Source organism: Stegastes partitus, unplaced genomic scaffold (genome assembly GCF_000690725.1).
Source record: "Stegastes partitus isolate 25-593 unplaced genomic scaffold, Stegastes_partitus-1.0.2 Scaffold445, whole genome shotgun sequence".
Taxonomy (NCBI): domain Eukaryota; kingdom Metazoa; phylum Chordata; class Actinopteri; family Pomacentridae; genus Stegastes; species Stegastes partitus.
This window is the reverse complement of record NW_007578176.1, coordinates 422,829-440,466: the sequence shown is the minus strand read 5'-3', so window position 1 is coordinate 440,466 and position 17,638 is coordinate 422,829. Positions and strand designations below refer to the sequence as shown.

The following is a 17,638-nucleotide window of genomic DNA, read 5'->3' as shown; positions in this document are numbered from 1 at the left end:
AGGCTAAAAACACCTCACCAGCTCATTCATCTTGCTTCATAGTACATCCTCTTAGAAGTCTCCAGATGATGACTAAATCGGTCATGAACACTACAAGAAAAACTAGATAAGAAACTAAATAAAAAACAAACTCAGTGATGGCATGCAGGACGCTACATGAGAGGTGAGGAGGGTTACTGTGAACTATGGGGGATTTGGAGACAGTGGAAAAAGTTAGTGGCGGGTCACGGTGGACGTACTCGGGTTCGGAGAGCTCGCTGTCTGAGACGGCGGGCACCACACTGAGCGGAGGGAACAGCGCCGGCCTGACGGCGGTGCGACCCCTCTGGATCACCTCCATCACATACCTGAGGGAACCGAACAACCCCAGTAGTTAGACACATACTGACCCAAAAAGGCACATAGGCTGGAATACATAGCAATAAAAAAAAAACAAACATCTGGCTTCGTCTCTTGAGGCTTGTTGAATACATTTTGCTGAAAAATTGCACTGATTAACTGGATAGATATTTGTAAATGAGTGCTTCTTACCGTTGCTTGGGCTGTAAAGTTCCAGACTTAATCTTCTCCTCCTCAAGCCGCCGGCAGACCTCTTCCAGCTGAATGAGGGGGCTCGGGGCCGGGTTGGGGGGCATCGTGGGATCCTGGATGAACGGGTGAGAAGGCTGCACGTTGTTCCGTAGTTGGGTGCTGACACACGGATGGATAGACCCAGATCGGTCTGCCGAGCTGAGGCGGGATCCTTCGTGGCCTGTTGTCCTCTTGGACCCTGTGATGCTCCTGAAATGTAAAGAACATCAACAAAGTGAAGAGAACCACACGCATGAGGACTTTCTGATTTTAGCTTTGGCTTTTGGAGGAAAAAAAACAAACTGTTATGGAAGAGGAAAGCTTTTCTTCAAGGCAACAATCAGTATTTTACACCAACAACGTAACAGTCGTGGCAAGAGAACATCCCAGCTGCTTACTATATTTTTAACTGTGAATTTTTATTTTTTTTAATGCTTGCCCACGTATTAATCTTCTGAACCCCAACAGTTTCTGAACGTTTTTTTAGTCACTGTGTTCTCAATTGTGACTGCAATTTAAAGTCCTGCACCTCAATGGAAACAGCACAACCATGAATGGAAGCACAGAGAGCTCAAAGACGTCTTTTGTGCAGTTTAACAAAGTTACAACACTTTTTTTTTTTAAATTTAAAAATAAACGAGTTGAAGTTTTTGTGTTAGAATTTTTTGATGAATTATTTTACAAAAAAAAAACAAAAAATCTTGGAGTCCCCCCGCCCCCAAATGTAAGGAGTTACCAACACTGAAAAAATGGTGGCTCTACATACTACAGATGCTTTATGACTTCTTTTCTTTTTTTATTGGTTTGTTTTCATTTGCATCTCCTCTATGGTATGTATAACCACAGCTTGCAGTTTAGTCGAGTTCAGGAAAAAAAAAGTCACTGAATTTTTGTTAAGAGACTTTTGGTCACAGCCGTGTCAGTTATGGCTTCTTGTTTACTCTAAGATGAGCAGAATTTTTTTGTTTTTACAGAACCAAATAAGCACAAATGTTTTGGCTTCTGGCAAACTTTCAAATGACACATGAATAGTGATTTATTGAAATATCTGGATTTTAATCTTAAGATTTGGTTAATGAAACCAAAACACAATTAATTCAAGGACAGTGGGAAAGTTTAAAATCTCCCTGTTTACATACTTTCTTTCTCAGATAAATGGTGTAGTTTTGTCGATTCTTTAAAGGTTACATGCCTTGGAGGCCGTCTCGTGGATTGTGGGATTCAGAGAGTTAAATAAACCGTGACTACTGACCCATACGGACTCCTTTTGTGTTGAACCATTTCTTTCTGTCCTTCCATCAGCCACAAAAGAATCTTCTGATTCTTCTCCATCTCCTCCGTGGGCCCCGGCATGTCGTAAGGCCGCACATCCTCACCTTTCTTGAAAGCTCTTTTACACTGTGAGCCACTTTTGCTGCTGTTTAATGGAAGAAAACGAGTGAGCAGAAGAACAGGAAGGTACTTCAGCCGTGTGAATGACAAGAATTGATGCTCACCTATACCCTGTGTGTTCCGTGGGGTTGGATCCCATTCCATCTGCGTAGCTGCGAGACTTCGATCCGTAATGACTCGACTCGGCGCTCCAGGGAAGGCTGCCGTGCACGCGCGTGGCCGCCTCAGCCTCCACCTGCTCTTTGGGCTTCCCGACGCCTGCATGGTGGACGTGGTGCACGTGTTTGTGGTGGTACAGGTGGCCGGATTCTCCCTTTAACCCGTGCCTGGATGGATGCTTCCCCTGGCCTGGCAGTCCCGTCCCTTTGACCCCCGGGAAACCGTCTGGCGAGCGCGACTTGGGAGAATGGCGGCCGGTCCCTGGTGACTGGCAGCCTGGAGTCTTCATGACCCGCTGGACGTGGTCGTCCAAGATGCTCTCGGGGTTTTCCTCGTGAGCATCTCTGAGGAAAGGACCGCTGTAGGTGATGTCGGCATAGCGGGAGTTGTAGTTCTGCGAGTAAGCACCAGGGGGGAACCTGTGACTGGATAATGATGTCGCCGTGGCCGTGATGACTTCATCTCCTTCCTCTTCCTGCAGTACAAAAACAAACACACACAGTTAGTGAAATAAAACTCAGGAGCAAAAAATGATTTATTAAACAGCTAATTTTCTAACAACACAACAGAGGTGTTTCTATTGGATTTCACGTGTTGTACTCGATTCAACCTGCAGATGGCAGAATCTCCCTGTATGCTAATGTCAGTCTTATTCTCACTGCAGAGGTTTGGAGGCAAACCACGAATACAACAGTATCAGTATGCACGTAGCACGTTTCTATTGTTTCATGTCGTGACAAGTGCAACCGATACGGCATCGGCTCTGAGTGACTGGGACCAAACCGCGCTCTGACAGAATCTGCTCCGGGGAGGGTTGGGGGGGGGGGACGGCACGGCTGGGTGTGGTGCTGCAGGCATTCATAATCGGTTCTGATAAGCAGGCACCGGAGGGAGCAGAGGACGTGCAGTGATGAAAGAAAACACGGCAGTCATGGCTAGTAACTGTGGAGCTGGAATCTTTACCTCAGACCCCCGTTGCTGCAAAAAGCCCCCCAAAAAAAATGATCATTAAAATTAATAATTTTTTTTGAAGCTGAATATTTACTGCCACATTTCTTTCAAGCGGCGACTACATTCAATTTTATTTCCCAAGAAGGTTTGAGCCACAAGAAAATGTGTTTTTTAATGCAGCTGGAGCACCATACGGCAGAGCTTTTATATCTTTACTGCATCCTGTGTAAAGTTTTGGCAGAGAGAGAAGGCACAGGAGACAACAAAGATCTATAGTGGAAGGACAACAGTAGGTATTGGCTTCACTTTCATTTTTTAGCCAGCCCAAACTTTTCTTCTTTTTTTTTTATGTCAGTTATGTTAATAATTAAATAAACCTTCACTTGTGAATATGCCAGACCCGTCCAAGTTTTTGCTACTGCCCTGTACTCACCGTCCATTAACTGTAACTGTATCAAAGCGACTCTCAGCCTCTTTCTACAGAAGCTTAACTTCCCCGTGCCCACCGCTTTCTTAGATTCAGTCATACTGCAAAAGATTTCTATATGCAGCCAAATATTTTTTTTTGGCATGTTTTTGAATAATTGATGTATCTTCGCATCTCTGCGCCCGATCCAGATATCCGTGCTAGCCGAGCCCACAAGTTCCACATGGAGGCATGACACCTTTCCTTTGAGCGCACTTTCCACTTGCTCCCTCTTTTTCCAATTGAAAATACAAAAAAAAAAATAAAAAAAATCTTGGCAAACGGGAGCAGATATTTGACTTTCTGCAAGTTGGCTTAGGTGGTGGATGGAAATGTACTGATGCCAATGCTTTGGCCTCTCCTTATGAGGAGTATCGTGTACGCCGTTGCATGTTCTGTTATCTTGTTCACACCGAATAAAAATCTGATGCACACAAGCTAAGACCACCTGAGTTTACTTCTGCTGCTCTTATGTGCCCATGCAGCCTACTTTTTCTGAAAATTACATTAAACGAAGACACAACTTCCTCCTCAGTAGGCTGCATAACAAGAGGTGTGGTGTGATAAGCTACTCACATTCACATGAATCAGATTGAAGACCTTTTTTTCCTCACAGCAACATCCATTGACATCCATCCATTTTCAGCCAGATGGTAGATGTGTTCAATCAGATTGTATGCTACTCCTTCACACATTTATAACCACATCACTTTTAATACCTCTGATATTATCATTAAAAAAGCTAAAAGCTAAGTTCACGTTTCCTTTTCGAGAGTCCCAGAGTATTTACTTGATGAAGGCAGTCATTTCATCCTTGCCTCTAGGTTTCATAAAGCAAACCTTGAGCCGTGTGATGGCAGCTTCTCTCCTTTCGGGGGCCAGCCACATAAATTGTCTGCCTTGAGACTTAATACTTGGCTCCGTGTACTGAGAGAGATTTCATTTGTGGTAACAGCGACCATTTTATCACCGTTCAAGTGACATCAAACAGGCGGCTCACTGTTCCAGGCTTACAAGTGGCCGAGTGTGCAGGTGCTCCATCTGATTCATCGACAAAGCCAGATTGCTTGACAGGCCAAGGACAGAATTCTCCAAATGATTCATATTGTCTTTTTATTCCCCATTCAAATGGCTGGCCTCATTAATTTCATTAAGGCCAGACGGATTTAAGTCTCCTTTGTTACTGAAAACTTGAAGCCCACCGGCCAGGCACACATCTCGCTGCCTGGCTCAGAAACAAGCTTTGGTGGCGCCTACTGATACTCTTCAACCAACAGTCTGCTTTTCAATACCCTATCCATGGTCACACTTTATTTAATCATTCTTTTATTAAAGTAAATCAAAGTTATTAAAGTTAATGAAGAGCCATTTGATAATAGCATTTGCACAATGAGGGCTTAGAATGAGATCTCAATAAGCACCTCTTTACTCTGAGCAGCTTAGCCCTCTGAACCAAAGAAAACACCGACGGCTTTAAACGCATGTTGTTGTTTCAACTCGCCAAAATTAAACCAACTATCAGAGAAAGAAACTGTCAGATTTTCAACTTTCCAACAGCGCTTCACAGTCGTAACTATTTGTGACTTTCAGTTTCAGTGGGAAAAAAATCAAACCTAATCTAAAAATGTGATATTTCATCAAAATTCCTTTAATTTATATGTCTCATTTAAATTTTTGTAATAAGTAAACCATTTGCAATAACCGCATTCTGTAAAAAACAGATTTTTTATGCCCCTCCGTGCATTAAAGAAGGAATTCTTGCGACCAACAGGAAGAATGTGGCAAAGATCCGTTTGAACTGCAGGCTGTGTTTACATCGAGCAGGGAGGTAGCAGTAGTAAAGTAGTAAAATATCTGCAGTATAATAAGTACAACCACCATCGATCCTACATCCACCCAACCGGTCGAGGCAGATGGCCGTCCCTCCCTGAGCCTGGTTCTGTCGGAGGTTTTTTTTCCCCTGCGGGGGTTTTCGGTTCCTTCCCACTGATGCGGACTGCTGAAGCTTATAGGGAATCCAAATGTTTTGGATTGTTGGGTGTCTCTGCCTTTGTGAAGCGCTATGAGATGACTTGTTGTTGTAAATATGCGCTATACAAATAAAATTGAATTGAATTGAATTTGTTTGTAGTATTGGTAACACCTGTGGGAGTTGGGAAAATGTTATATGTGCTGATTTCATTTTTGTTTTGTTTGTTTTGTAAAATGAAGAATCAAAGAAATTAAACTTTTGTCTTTTCCATTTTTTTTTTTGGCTTTATGGCATTCCAACTTTGTTATACTGCACAAAATACATGTCTGAGTTCTCTCCGCCTCTAGCCGTGGTTGTGCTGTTTCTATAGGAGTGCAGGACTTTATGCCGGCTTTATGCTTTATGTTGCAGCGAAAATAAGTGAGGAAAAATATGACAGGAGCAGAAATGACTCAGGAACTGCTTCGGGGTTCAGAAACTGTCTTCAACTTATGTGACAAAACAAGGAGTAACAATATCAGGATTTCAATCTATGTAATGTCCTATTCGATCAATAGAAGCTTAATTAACTGATAGATGCTTTAGTCACAAGCGCTCTCTGGTTCTTGTTTCTCAGATGCAAACATCTGATGCAGCTACATATGATAGTAAACCAGACACTTTTAGGCTCTTGTGCTGCGTTTTTCACCATTTTCTGACACGTTATTGACAAAATAGTCGATTAAATCAATATCAAAAATAACTGCCGGTTTGCAAACTTATTCTACATTAAGAATTCATACTTCAATTTCCCTTTATCCCCTTGGCTACTAATATTATTCAGCTGGTGTCACCAGGAGCCAACAGGGTGGCAGCAATATTCAGCTCCAACCAGCGCCTCACATGACTTGAATGTATAACTGGCCACTGTGAATCACCCCGGAGAGGTCATGCAGCCAAAACGACAACGCTCTTCAGTGTGGACGTCCACACCAGCTGCTGAAAGGCGCTTCTTGTTGACACATGCTGAATTGAATTAACAAAAGCAGAAGACGGGGGCTCGTGCTCGGGGAAAGTAAAGCCAACGTACCAGTCGTACTCTCTTCAGCCGCTCCTCCAGCTTCTCCTGAGCCTCCCTCTCCCTCAGCACAGCCTCCAGTCTCCTGATCAGCTCTGCAGCGAACCTTTCCGGCTCCACGTGTATATCCTTTGGAATCCGGTCTGGGCGCTGGAGGAAGAAATGTCAAACTGTTAAGCAGTGAATTTACTGTCAAAGCCATATGGGGATGTTTTACCCACTTCACATCCTGTCAGTGTTCGTACGCAAGACTTGAAACATAAGCAGGAAACATTCAACTGGACAGCGTCGAGGGGTTGAACTTCCAAAAGGATTGTAAATTTAAATGCGAGTCTCGGTGATATTTCCATGACTTCTGAGTGACTCGTAGAAGAGATGGTATTAACCTCTGCTACGGTAGTTTCTTTGTTTGTCGAGGAGAATTCATTCTAGATTTGCCTTTTTATTTTACATCTCTGAATCATTGTATGAACTAGAAAGGATGACACACACGCTGTAATTTTAAACAACGCACATAATCATTTTAATAAGGCCACAAGTGACATTTATTTCCTTTCCTGCCAACATGAGCACTGCAATCACGTCTACTCAAAGCTGTTGGTTCGGAACCAGTTTATGAAAACAAGGTTGGAAAAACAAAATACTTCCAAGCCCCTGTCATTTCTCCTATCGCTACAGAAGTCATGATTAATTTGTTGGGGCAGGGAAATGTGAGAGTTATGCTTCGGGGATTTGTGCTTTACTATATAGTCGATTCACACATCTAATAGGATGCTACGTGTGGAGTTTTAATTTGACTCTTTACTCCGAGGCCTAATTAGGGCCGGGGCTTTCCTACCAAGAGACAGCATAAGCTGCAGAGGGAGGCATCAGGCTGTCACAGGGGAGGATTCATGTCTGCTAGGCTTCAGCGCACACAGCTTAGGAAAGCATCAAGCTGCATTTAGACAGCCTTCTCTTTCACCATCAGCTATTCTTATACTCCATCACAGGCCCTGCGACACGGCACAGCTTAAATATGCACATCACCAACGGTGGAGCAGGGAAAAAATAAGGCAGAGACAGACAGTTAAAGAGAGAGAGGTGTAGAGGCAGAGGGAAGAGGAAATAACGCATGAATAACTCACAGGAATATGAGGTAGTGGCACTCGCCCATTTGCTTTGGCACTTTCGTGCATCTCCCGGCGATGCTGTTTGCGGTATCTGTAGGGTGGAACCCCATCTCTGGAATTAACAACAAAGACATTTTCATAATACATCCTCATGAATAAACAACAGAAGCAGCTTTGAAGTTGAAAGCTTCTCGCAGCATTTATTTTTTTCTTTTTTTTTTTTTGCCTAAAACGAACACCTAGTAAGTCTTGATCAATCAGTGCAGCAGGACAGGTATCCTCGCAGGCTTACGGCGTCCCTGCTGCACCACAAGTGGTCTGGCACATTACAGTTTACATGCTATCACGTGCACGAGTCTGTAATTCCGTGTGGTATTGGTCATACTGGGTTTCACACGCTCCTGTGCTGGAAGCTCTGGACCAATTAGCTGATAACAGACTCTAATCCATTCAGCTTCAAATGCATTTTTGTCCAGTTGTGCGAGCTTTGAAGCCTTTTTTGGCTTAAATTCCCCCGGTGCCATCTCTGCACCTAGGAAACGTTATTTTTCAAATCTTCTTTCAATAGCACATGGCTGACTCATGAACACTGCACTGAAACACAAGTACTGCTTCAAGTGATCCCAGATGATAGAAAACACTGCCTTTGGTCTCGAGTTTGTGGACAAAAAAAAAGTTAGCCGTGAAAGAAGACGACGGCTGCTTTGAAAATCAAAACGATGAAGAATCGCTCTCATTGCACTGACAGTCGTTTCAAACCGGCTCTTGTGTTTGCAGAAGAGGTCAGTAGGTGAGGATTTCCTATTTACATACCGTCTATTAGACATGCTTTAATGTGTGCCAGCAGGGCACTTTTTGGAGTTTGCATTAGAAATCAATTTTAATAGGCTTTAATGCAGACTTCAATAAACAAGAAGTAGAAACCCTAACTCTGTTTTAACAGGCATGACGACGGGGTGGAACTTAATAACATGCTATTGGTTCCTAAAAGTGGCAGCCTGGCATAACAACTGTCTGGAAAAAAAAAAAAAAAAATGTGTGCGTGAGGACAAGATACGTACACACTGCTGTCCGTAAGGGAAATTGTGTCTGCGTCACTGGACATACTCTGCTGCTCACTATCATTGGCGCTGGTGGCAGGAGCCTTAACGTGACCGGTGTTGACATAATACGGGTTGATGGGCTCCCGACACGGTTCATGCCTGGAAGAAATACAGGAAATGTAGAGGGGAAAAAAAAAATCATTTACAGACTATAACGTGACAGAAAATGGCACGATTTTAGAAATAACAGCCAACTGTGTTCCATTTCTGCTTAGATAACTACATCTTTGCAACACAATCTAAAACCAGCACAACAGCATCATACATGACAAAGCTGTGAAACACCAGCAGATGATATACTCTGAATAAACACGGGTTTTTTCCTGATGGCCACACATTGAAAATTGGCCATTCTAGCACGTTGTACATGTAGGCAGGCCAGCTGGATAGGCCAGCTGGATACCTAAAATGTGCACACAACCTCATTAACCAGCCCCTAATACTCCACTGCTTCATCTGTTTGGGCTTTTTTTTCTTTGCTTTCTCACATCCTGTGACGCCTCTTGTGGCCATAAATTAGGCAAACCAGAGTACTGGCTAGCAACACCATGACTGATAGCGCTTCAACACGCCACATTCAATACCAGAGTATTGAACGGTGACACGCAACCGTCAGCTTGATCCAGATGCACATTGCTCAAAGAAGGAAGACGAGGAGACTTCATTTGACACCTTTTCCATTTTCAGTCATTGACTTTGCTGAGCACACTTCTTGAAGGCCTTTGTACACATGAATTATAGATGTTAGGCATCATTACTTTTTATTCAAATTGGAATTCCCTCAAGCATTTACCCGAGCTTCCTCCCTGTTTGGAATGCAGAAGCACCCAGAGTTCAAAATGAAACCTTTGTGACCGACTGATTTTCATTAGCATCCACATTCAACAGAGAATAATTGCACCAAACCAGGTTGGTTGAAGAGACAACCCCCCCCAAAAAATAAAAAAAATAAAAAAATACAGTCAACAGAAAGTGACTGTTAACGCTGATTGTATGTGGCAACGTTTCTATTAATGAGAAAAGTAAGCGACGGAGGCAAGAAGAAAATATTCTGTCATTTGATGAAAGACGGATCAGGTGTTGTTTCTTTTCTTTTTTTTTTTTTGTGGCGCTCTTCACACATACGCGCAGCAATTTAAATAAATTACAGCAAATAAAACGTGAATTTTTCATACAAATAAACGGTAAAAGAGCAGCACCATTTCAGTAAAATCCCAAGACCTTCGCTTGAGAAATGGTTTCATATTGCGACTGTTTTTTTTTTTTTTGTCTGGAGTCGTTTGATTTCACGTTTGCTGCTCAACTTATCTTAATAATACAATTCTTGGAACCACAAAAACCTTTATGTACAGCCTTTTAATCGTGTAAAAACCATAATTTAACAATGCACGCAATGAGAATAGCAGGTCGGTTGCTCGTCATCAGCCTCATTTCCAGGCAGGAGGTCCATATTACTCCATTTGCTGCTTTTTTTATCTGCTAAAAAAAAAATATACAAGCTGCAGCATTTTGTGCCGATGCCAAGCTGGAAATAACACTGAAAGGCTTGACTATATGCATTACTTGAACTGATTTACTCCAGCAGAAGCGCTCCTGCTGTTTCTAAGTCTTCACACTGTCAGCAGATGGATGACTGTCATGTGGAAATGTGACTCTGAATATGGCATGCTTAAGCATCCTATTGTCAGTCCAAGATGTGCCAAACATGCTCTATAGAACTGATCTGTCTCAAAGATGTCTCGTTATTATCCAGACAGCATCGATAATTATCAATATTCCAGTCTTCCCATAGCCCTTTTGTCTATCATGCAATGCCACATGAGGTCCCGAGCCAAGGTCCTTCAAGGACATCTGTGTGGATTTCATTTATTTAACTTGCAACAGTTAAACAAATACCTGCTCGTGTGAAAGATCTGAACTTCAATTCCCTTCTCTCCTGCTACCCTACCTGCAGCTGCATCAGGTCAAATCCCAACCACAAGATTATTATTGATAAGGTTCCAACACAGGCCTTTTTATCTTCGGCGCATAATAAAGTTTCATGTTTATCTCCACTTCGCTCCGGCGTGTAGTCTGTTACAGGGCTCTTAATATTACTCAAAGGCAACGGCAACTTTGATTAAAATTACAAAGACGACGCAGTCTCGCCTTTGAAGTTCACGTCTAACTCGAGTCAGAACAAAACTGAGCCGTTCTCTTCCCCCCCGCCCAAACATTAATGAACATAGAGGCCATTCTCTTTCAAGTTATTTCGTTTCTTAAAGCTCGATCTGAAAGACTGTTTAATGCCTTTTGTTGCTCATCTCTGAAGAGATTTTTTTGACACAACTGCTGTAAAATTTAGCTTCACAAAAAACCCCAACAGGCGACGCTAAAAGGCTATTTAAAAATGAAGCGTGTCTTTCTGGAATTACAGCCAAACGCTTGATTGCTGAAATAATGATGTGAAAATAAATGTGTTTCAATCACAAGTTCTGTTTTTTTTTGTGTGTGTTATTGCTTGCCACGCAGATCTTCACATGCATATGGCTGGAGTGTCTGTGGGAGTCAGACTTTTTTTTCCTTTTCTTTTTGCCCTATATTTTAGACTTCAAACATCAATCTCCAACAAAAGCGCCTTCGGTTATGTTTTCAAAAATCTCACTTGTACAAACAAGCATTTGCATTCTGCAGATATCAACCATAAGAGCTCACGCTGGAGACTGTAATGAAACACAGCAAGATCTTGGAAAGAAAAGATAGAAGACTGCAGCTGCCTGCTCTGTGACAAACCTGATTTGAGTCCAGTCGGGGCATTTTAACCGACCGAATGGTGATCGGGACTTGTTCAGTCTCCCCTACATAGTGCGGCACTGTGCTCAGTGTTTTTGTCACAGAGAGGGTTTTATCTGGAAGGTATTGTCTGTCTGTCAGCTGATGTGAATTCCTGACCCTCATCATAACAGTGGTGCTGCAGCAAGAGAGGTCAAACATGGGAAACTTGTGTCGTGGTTCTGTAGGAGGGACTCACATTACAGCAAATTAGACAATTGCTGCCATCACATTAGGATCTCACATGATTGTGTTTCATTTGCAGCGTAAACTGTTCCCTGTCATGTTTCCATTATGACATCTAACATGTTTTTTTTTTTGCTTTTAATGCAATTGACCTTAATCCTCATTTGAGGATTGTGACCTTATTAGATAATAAGCTTTACAAGTCTGCTTCCTATCAGCGCTGACAGTAGTTTGGCTGTGGTAGTAAAACATTACGTATGTTTTCATTTCATCCATCGATGAAAGTTCCTGTTTCTAAGCCGCTTCTCATTTGTTCAACAGGATTTTTACTTCCAAAGCAATCACGAGCATTTACAATAAACGAGCATCGGATCCGACTGTGAATACTCTGAGCCTTTCAGAGTTTATCAGTCTGCTTTTCATTCTGTCATTCTGCCGGCTGCTGTGTATTCGATGGATTCAAAGCACAAAATGGATTCACAGCCCAAACATATAACCAGTGCACTGAGTAATACATTCAACTCTGAAGTCCCGATTTGTAGGAAATGTTTCTTTTTGTTTTTCAGAATGTTTTCCAACATTACTCACTCATACTAGCTACAAATACTGTCATAGTGCACTTTAGACGAGACTATTTTCAAACCCTGCATCCCTGAGATTATATGCAAGGGCTTGTTCACACCAATCTTTTTGGCAATGTCCAATAAACTGATATTTTTCAACTCAGTTTGGCTGAATATGCACATATTTTATACACCTGATTGAGAATGTCAAATCTCCTCTGTGGTGCAATTAACATATTATTTCGCTTCGTGTAAAGGTCCACTGGCTGATGCAGTCATAAAATACAATTTTAAATGCACACCTTCCCTAGGAGGAAAAAAAGGAGAAAAACACTCTAACTTACATGTAAAACATTCCGTATTTATTTGACATTTTAAAGCTTAACTGGCAGCTTGTGTCTGTTCGTTTTGGGCTTATGCAGATATTTCATGTTAAAACCTTTATGGCTGATACTGATGATGATGATGCTGATATCATCCTGGTATCATTTAAAATCAGTTGTGTTAAAGTCAGCAAATGTGTAAACCACGCAAATCCCAACATTAGCTTAGACAACTCTGTTATGTAGAAGAATCAGCCGAGGATGGGGATGGATGTTGGTCATTTAGCGGAGTGCAATTAAAAACTAACTGTATTTATTATTAGTACAGGCCTCTAATTATGCACTTACAGGCACATTAAACTGACTAAAAGCTGGTGTTTTTCAGCATTAGCAGCAGGCTTCAGCAGATTTGGCATTACAGAGATTATAACATCTGGATGAATGTACTTTGACCTCCCACGCTGAAAATGAGAAGCGTTTCAAAGCGTAGAGGACACTGCTTGAATGACATTGCCAACCGATGCTGTGAGCATCAAAAAAGTCCAAAAATACTGCAAACTGAGGCATTTGTTCAGAGGTATGTAGCTGTTTTAATTCAATTTACAAATTGTAAAATACTAATTTTGTATTGAGTTGAAAAGTCCATCAATGAGCATATTGTCTTTGATTTTAAATAGTGCAGCAGCAGACATAATGTAAAGAACTATTGTCAATAGGAGGGTGCACTCTATTGTGTGTCAAAGATTTGCAGCATTTGGTGGTTTCAAAATCCCCAAAAAATGAGTAAGAGCAACAACAATTAAGATGGCTGTGACCGTTTAACTTTATAAAGGAAGCTTGAGAGCTTTGATAATATTTCATTATGCAAAAAAAAGGTTTTCCCAAAATGCAGACTTCACATAAAGAGAATGAGTAACAGTGTCAGGGTCAATGATCACAGAAAAGCTCCTCCGTGATAAACTCTTTCACTGCAAAACCCCGTCTAATGAGAAAACACACCATCTCCACACAGACTGCTGCCTCAACCTCCAAATCACATGTGAAGTGGCCTCTTTAACTTCTGACATTTCCTCACCACTGTACCTTCAAACACTCGAACCACTTCACACACCATCCCTGCTGTCTCTACACTCACACTTTCAAACTTAGGGCAACGCTCATGGTGGTGGTGTATGTGTATGTGTGTGTGTGTGGGGGGGATTATTTCTAATTCAGCAGTTTGCCTGTGCAGCTCCAGTGAAGCTCTCTGGATTGCTGGGAGGATTTACCTGTACTGGTGACTCTCCTGGAATCTTTTGGCAACTTGCTGCGGCTCCATTACCAGCTTCTGAGCGAGCTGGCTGCTCGGCGTGGGGTCGCACTCGGGCTGCTCCTCCGGCTCTGGGTCACATCTCCTTTTCTCGTACAAAGTCGGTAAATAACCCGACAGTCCCTTTCCATTCCCGGAACCGGAGCTCTGATCGCTGTACGGCTTTGGGCTCTCCCCTCCTGTCCGCGTGTATTCCAAATATAAGTCAGACTTAAGGAATAAAGGATAGGTGTTCTCCTCTATCATAGTCTGTATCTCAGTCTGAGCCTGGTCGAACATCGCAGGATCAATGTGGAGCTTCATCACACAGTCTTTGATGAAGGACTTGGTAGCCGGTTTGATCTGTCTGGAGACAATCCCATTGTTGTCCAGGATGTATTTCTTATAGATAGCTTTAGCCAGTTTTACCTTCTTCTCCTCGTTACCCTCATTGGCTTCAAGCTTGCGAAAGCCGCTGCATGCAAACCAGAAGTCCAACATATCCGCACACTCCTCCTGCTTGAGGAACGTCCTGAACAGCTGGATGCCATCCTGGTCATCCAGGAGGGAATGAAGAGATTCGGCCCACTTTAAGTAGGGTGGCGTCGGGGAGGCGCTGCCCTCCGGCTCGTAACCCAGGTCCAGGTCGGGTCTCCTGGGAGTAGCCACGGACGCCTCGCATTTGAGGCTCTCGCTTTTCGAGGAGAAGCCGAGGTTGCTGTGCTGCCGACCATCGCCGCACACCAGCTCCCCTTCCTCCCCAGGGACAGGAGGTCTGGGAGCATCCTCAGTGAAGCTGCCTCCCAGGTCTGCCAAGTAGTCCCTTTTGTCGCTTATGCTCATAGTCCCAGCATCCATATACCACGTCCCCGAAGAGCCCGCGCTGCACAACTATTCGATCCAGAATTCTACTTATGCCGCTGCAAAAAAGCTCCTGCAATGAGGAAAAAACACAAAGTGAGAATCATCACATAACAGGGAGCTACTGTTCCAACACATGACGCTCATTCTCACATTAATGTCAAACAATGTTTCCACGCAGCGACACCGATGAGTGAATTCCGCCTGCTTAGCAAGAGAGGACCTCTTGGGAAATTTTTAGAATTCAGTTCAGTTGGCATTTTCATCAGATATTCATGAAAAACTCAAGTGGCCAGTTTTTAGCTGAGCATTAAAATTAATACAGATTCTGTGGGAATCGAGAGGACTTGGAAATCTAGCGTAAAGGAGGGTTCTGGTTTACCCCTAAATGCAGCATGCTCTGGTGAATTCTGCTGTCGGAGCTCCAGTAATGTTTTACTTCATTCTTTGGCAGCTCAGTGCTCGCACAGCCAGCTTGCATTCAAATTACTCCATCAACACAATAGAAATACCACAAATCAGTGAGTTGACACCTCAAAAAAGCCACAATACAAGGACAAACCTTCACACATTCTGCACAGCATCTGCAAATCTAAAGTCTTTTAATGTGGTTTGATTATCTAAAGGCATGTTTTTTACACAGCAGCGTGAACGTGGTGTAGCATTACTGTCCAGTAATATCCTACTGATTTATATGCATATCATTACTTCACACAGCTATTCCAGTTTCATCCAAATTAGCATTGGAGAGTCATCACAGTGATAAATTCACTCGGGGTTTACAGTATGAGCTCAATAATGAAGCAGCCTCAGTCTCTTTACTATTAGCTGCTCTGAGCAGTGCTACACTTTATTGATCCCTGTGCCACGTTCACATTTTATCTCATTTAGTGAAGATGCAGGATTAGCTGCAGGAGAGTGGAGCGCACGATTTCAGGGATTGCATGTCTCGATCAAGGACACATCTTGCTGTCATATCACAGTTTCTATTCTCTCTCTCTCTCTTTTTTTTCTTTTTTTTGCTGAGGAAAGGATCCGCTGCTTCCATCCCCACCTCTACGGATGGATCGCACAGCTTATGACTAAGCTTCCCAGATACACTGTCAGTATTCAATTTAAGGCCTCGTGCAGCCACAGCTGACTGTTTGAATTCACACATCCGTGCAGCAGCAGCAGCCACTAATTCTTGACAGCTGCAGGCAGATCGGAATCACGGTGAAGAAAGTGAACACGCTTAATGTTGCGTTTACAATCTAAATGACTATTTATAGCTCTGTGCACTTGTTGACTCTAATGGGATTAAAAATAATAAAATGCTGGCACAAAAATTTTAAAAAAAATCATAAAGGCTGACAGCTGGGTTTAGCCTGACTGTGATTTCACTAGAAATATTTTTTAATGGTTGCCATCACCCTTTCCTTTAGGGCACACCCACTCTCTGTCTGGTCCAATACAGATACAAATCATCTTCCCTGATTGGAACAAAGGCTGAATAATATTTTTTTTTATTTTAAAAGAAAAATGGACAAGTGTGTTTATTCGCTGCACAAATCATGGAAGTGCGAGCAGCACGTGTGGCGCGCATCAGGGGCCAGATGTGCAGGAACATTTTTACGCAAAGATTGGAAATTAATCATCTGTGCAAAAGTGGCATCTTACTACCTGAGCAGCGGAGAGGATGCGTCGGCACAAGATGTTCGCTCAGCATCACTGTTTCCAATGAATGGATCACAGGTGTGCAGCGACATCAAGAGAGGTTTGGGAAACGTCCCATTTTTTTTATTATTTTTTTGCATTTCCTGAAACTGTATTCTTTGAAGTGAGCCTCTCATCACATTCATGTCTTGGCCTCTCCAGAATGAGCAGAACAGGCAGCGGCGAGTGGGGGAGGGGAGCCAGAAACAAACTCCATACACACACACACACACACACACAACACACACAACACAGTGATCCAGGGCCTTTCAGCAGCCGACCGACAAGTGCACAACTTTGTCACACTATTAATATCCGCGCCGTATCCACCGACAGCTGCTAAAGTCAACATGACAAACGTTTCCCCTCCTACCGTTACGCACGGAATCCCACTCCGATTCTCCCCAAACACACTAACAAGCAGCAAAAGCGATGGTATATCTTCCCCGACTACCGCAATCCCAATCTCTGAGCAGAGAGAGAGAGAGAGAGAGAGAGGCTGCCAGGGAAGAGAGAGAGAGAGAGGAGAAAAAAAAAAAGTGACACATACTTAACCGGTGGAAATCTTCTGGCTGCTTTCGAGTGCATCGGGCGTTTGGACCGACACAAGTCACAGCGAGCGGTGTCATAGTTGCGCTTTGCAAGAGTTTAAAAATAACAAAGAAAACAGTCCGCTCTCCACCTCTCCATGGCTGTCTCTCTCTCCAGCGTCTGTGCGGGGCTGAGGCTGCTCGGCGGAGGATGCACAGCGCCTCACCCGTTCACTACCATAACTGCTGCCGCTTTGCCTCGGTGCCATACATGTGCTACACCGATTACTCCCCTCTGCTCCCTCTCTCTCTCTCTCTCTCTCACACAAATGATGAAAAGCAGCTTTGATTTCTTTAGTCACAACATTTTTTTTTTTCTGGCAAGAATCCAAAAAGAAAGGTTATTTAATGCCAACAGATTTCTACAGCTTTAACTCTCACATATTTGATAAAGAATTCCCTCATAGTCAGTATCCATACCACATGTTAAACAAAAGATGACCAGTTCATTTGCAAAAACAGGTAACTCCATTTTTGTAGTTTTTCCGAAAATTTATTTTTTGTTGTTTGCTTGAGATAATATCAAACTGAAGTTGAGT

At 42.9% G+C, this 17,638-nt stretch overlaps 1 protein-coding gene across 2 annotated transcripts in view; it reads right to left on the bottom strand.

The window, feature by feature from the left end:
* axin1 (axin 1) overlaps positions 1 to 14,796 on the bottom strand; it is a 20,971-nt gene extending 6,175 nt beyond the window's left edge. The window contains exons 1-8 of one of the 2 annotated variants that reach the window (XM_008286284.1): positions 13,934 to 14,796; positions 8,741 to 8,881; positions 7,695 to 7,791; positions 6,580 to 6,717; positions 2,073 to 2,596; positions 1,823 to 1,984; positions 532 to 777; positions 240 to 347 (exon numbers count right to left, since the gene is read on the bottom strand). In XM_008286284.1, coding sequence (XP_008284506.1) covers positions 240 to 347; positions 532 to 777; positions 1,823 to 1,984; positions 2,073 to 2,596; positions 6,580 to 6,717; positions 7,695 to 7,791; positions 8,741 to 8,881; positions 13,934 to 14,796 — 2,279 coding nt within the window. The remainder of the gene's footprint in view (positions 1 to 239; positions 348 to 531; positions 778 to 1,822; positions 1,985 to 2,072; positions 2,597 to 6,579; positions 6,718 to 7,694; positions 7,792 to 8,740; positions 8,882 to 13,933) is intronic. The other variant, XM_008286286.1, reaches the window with a different exon arrangement.
* Positions 14,797 to 17,638: the final 2,842 nt, after the last annotated feature.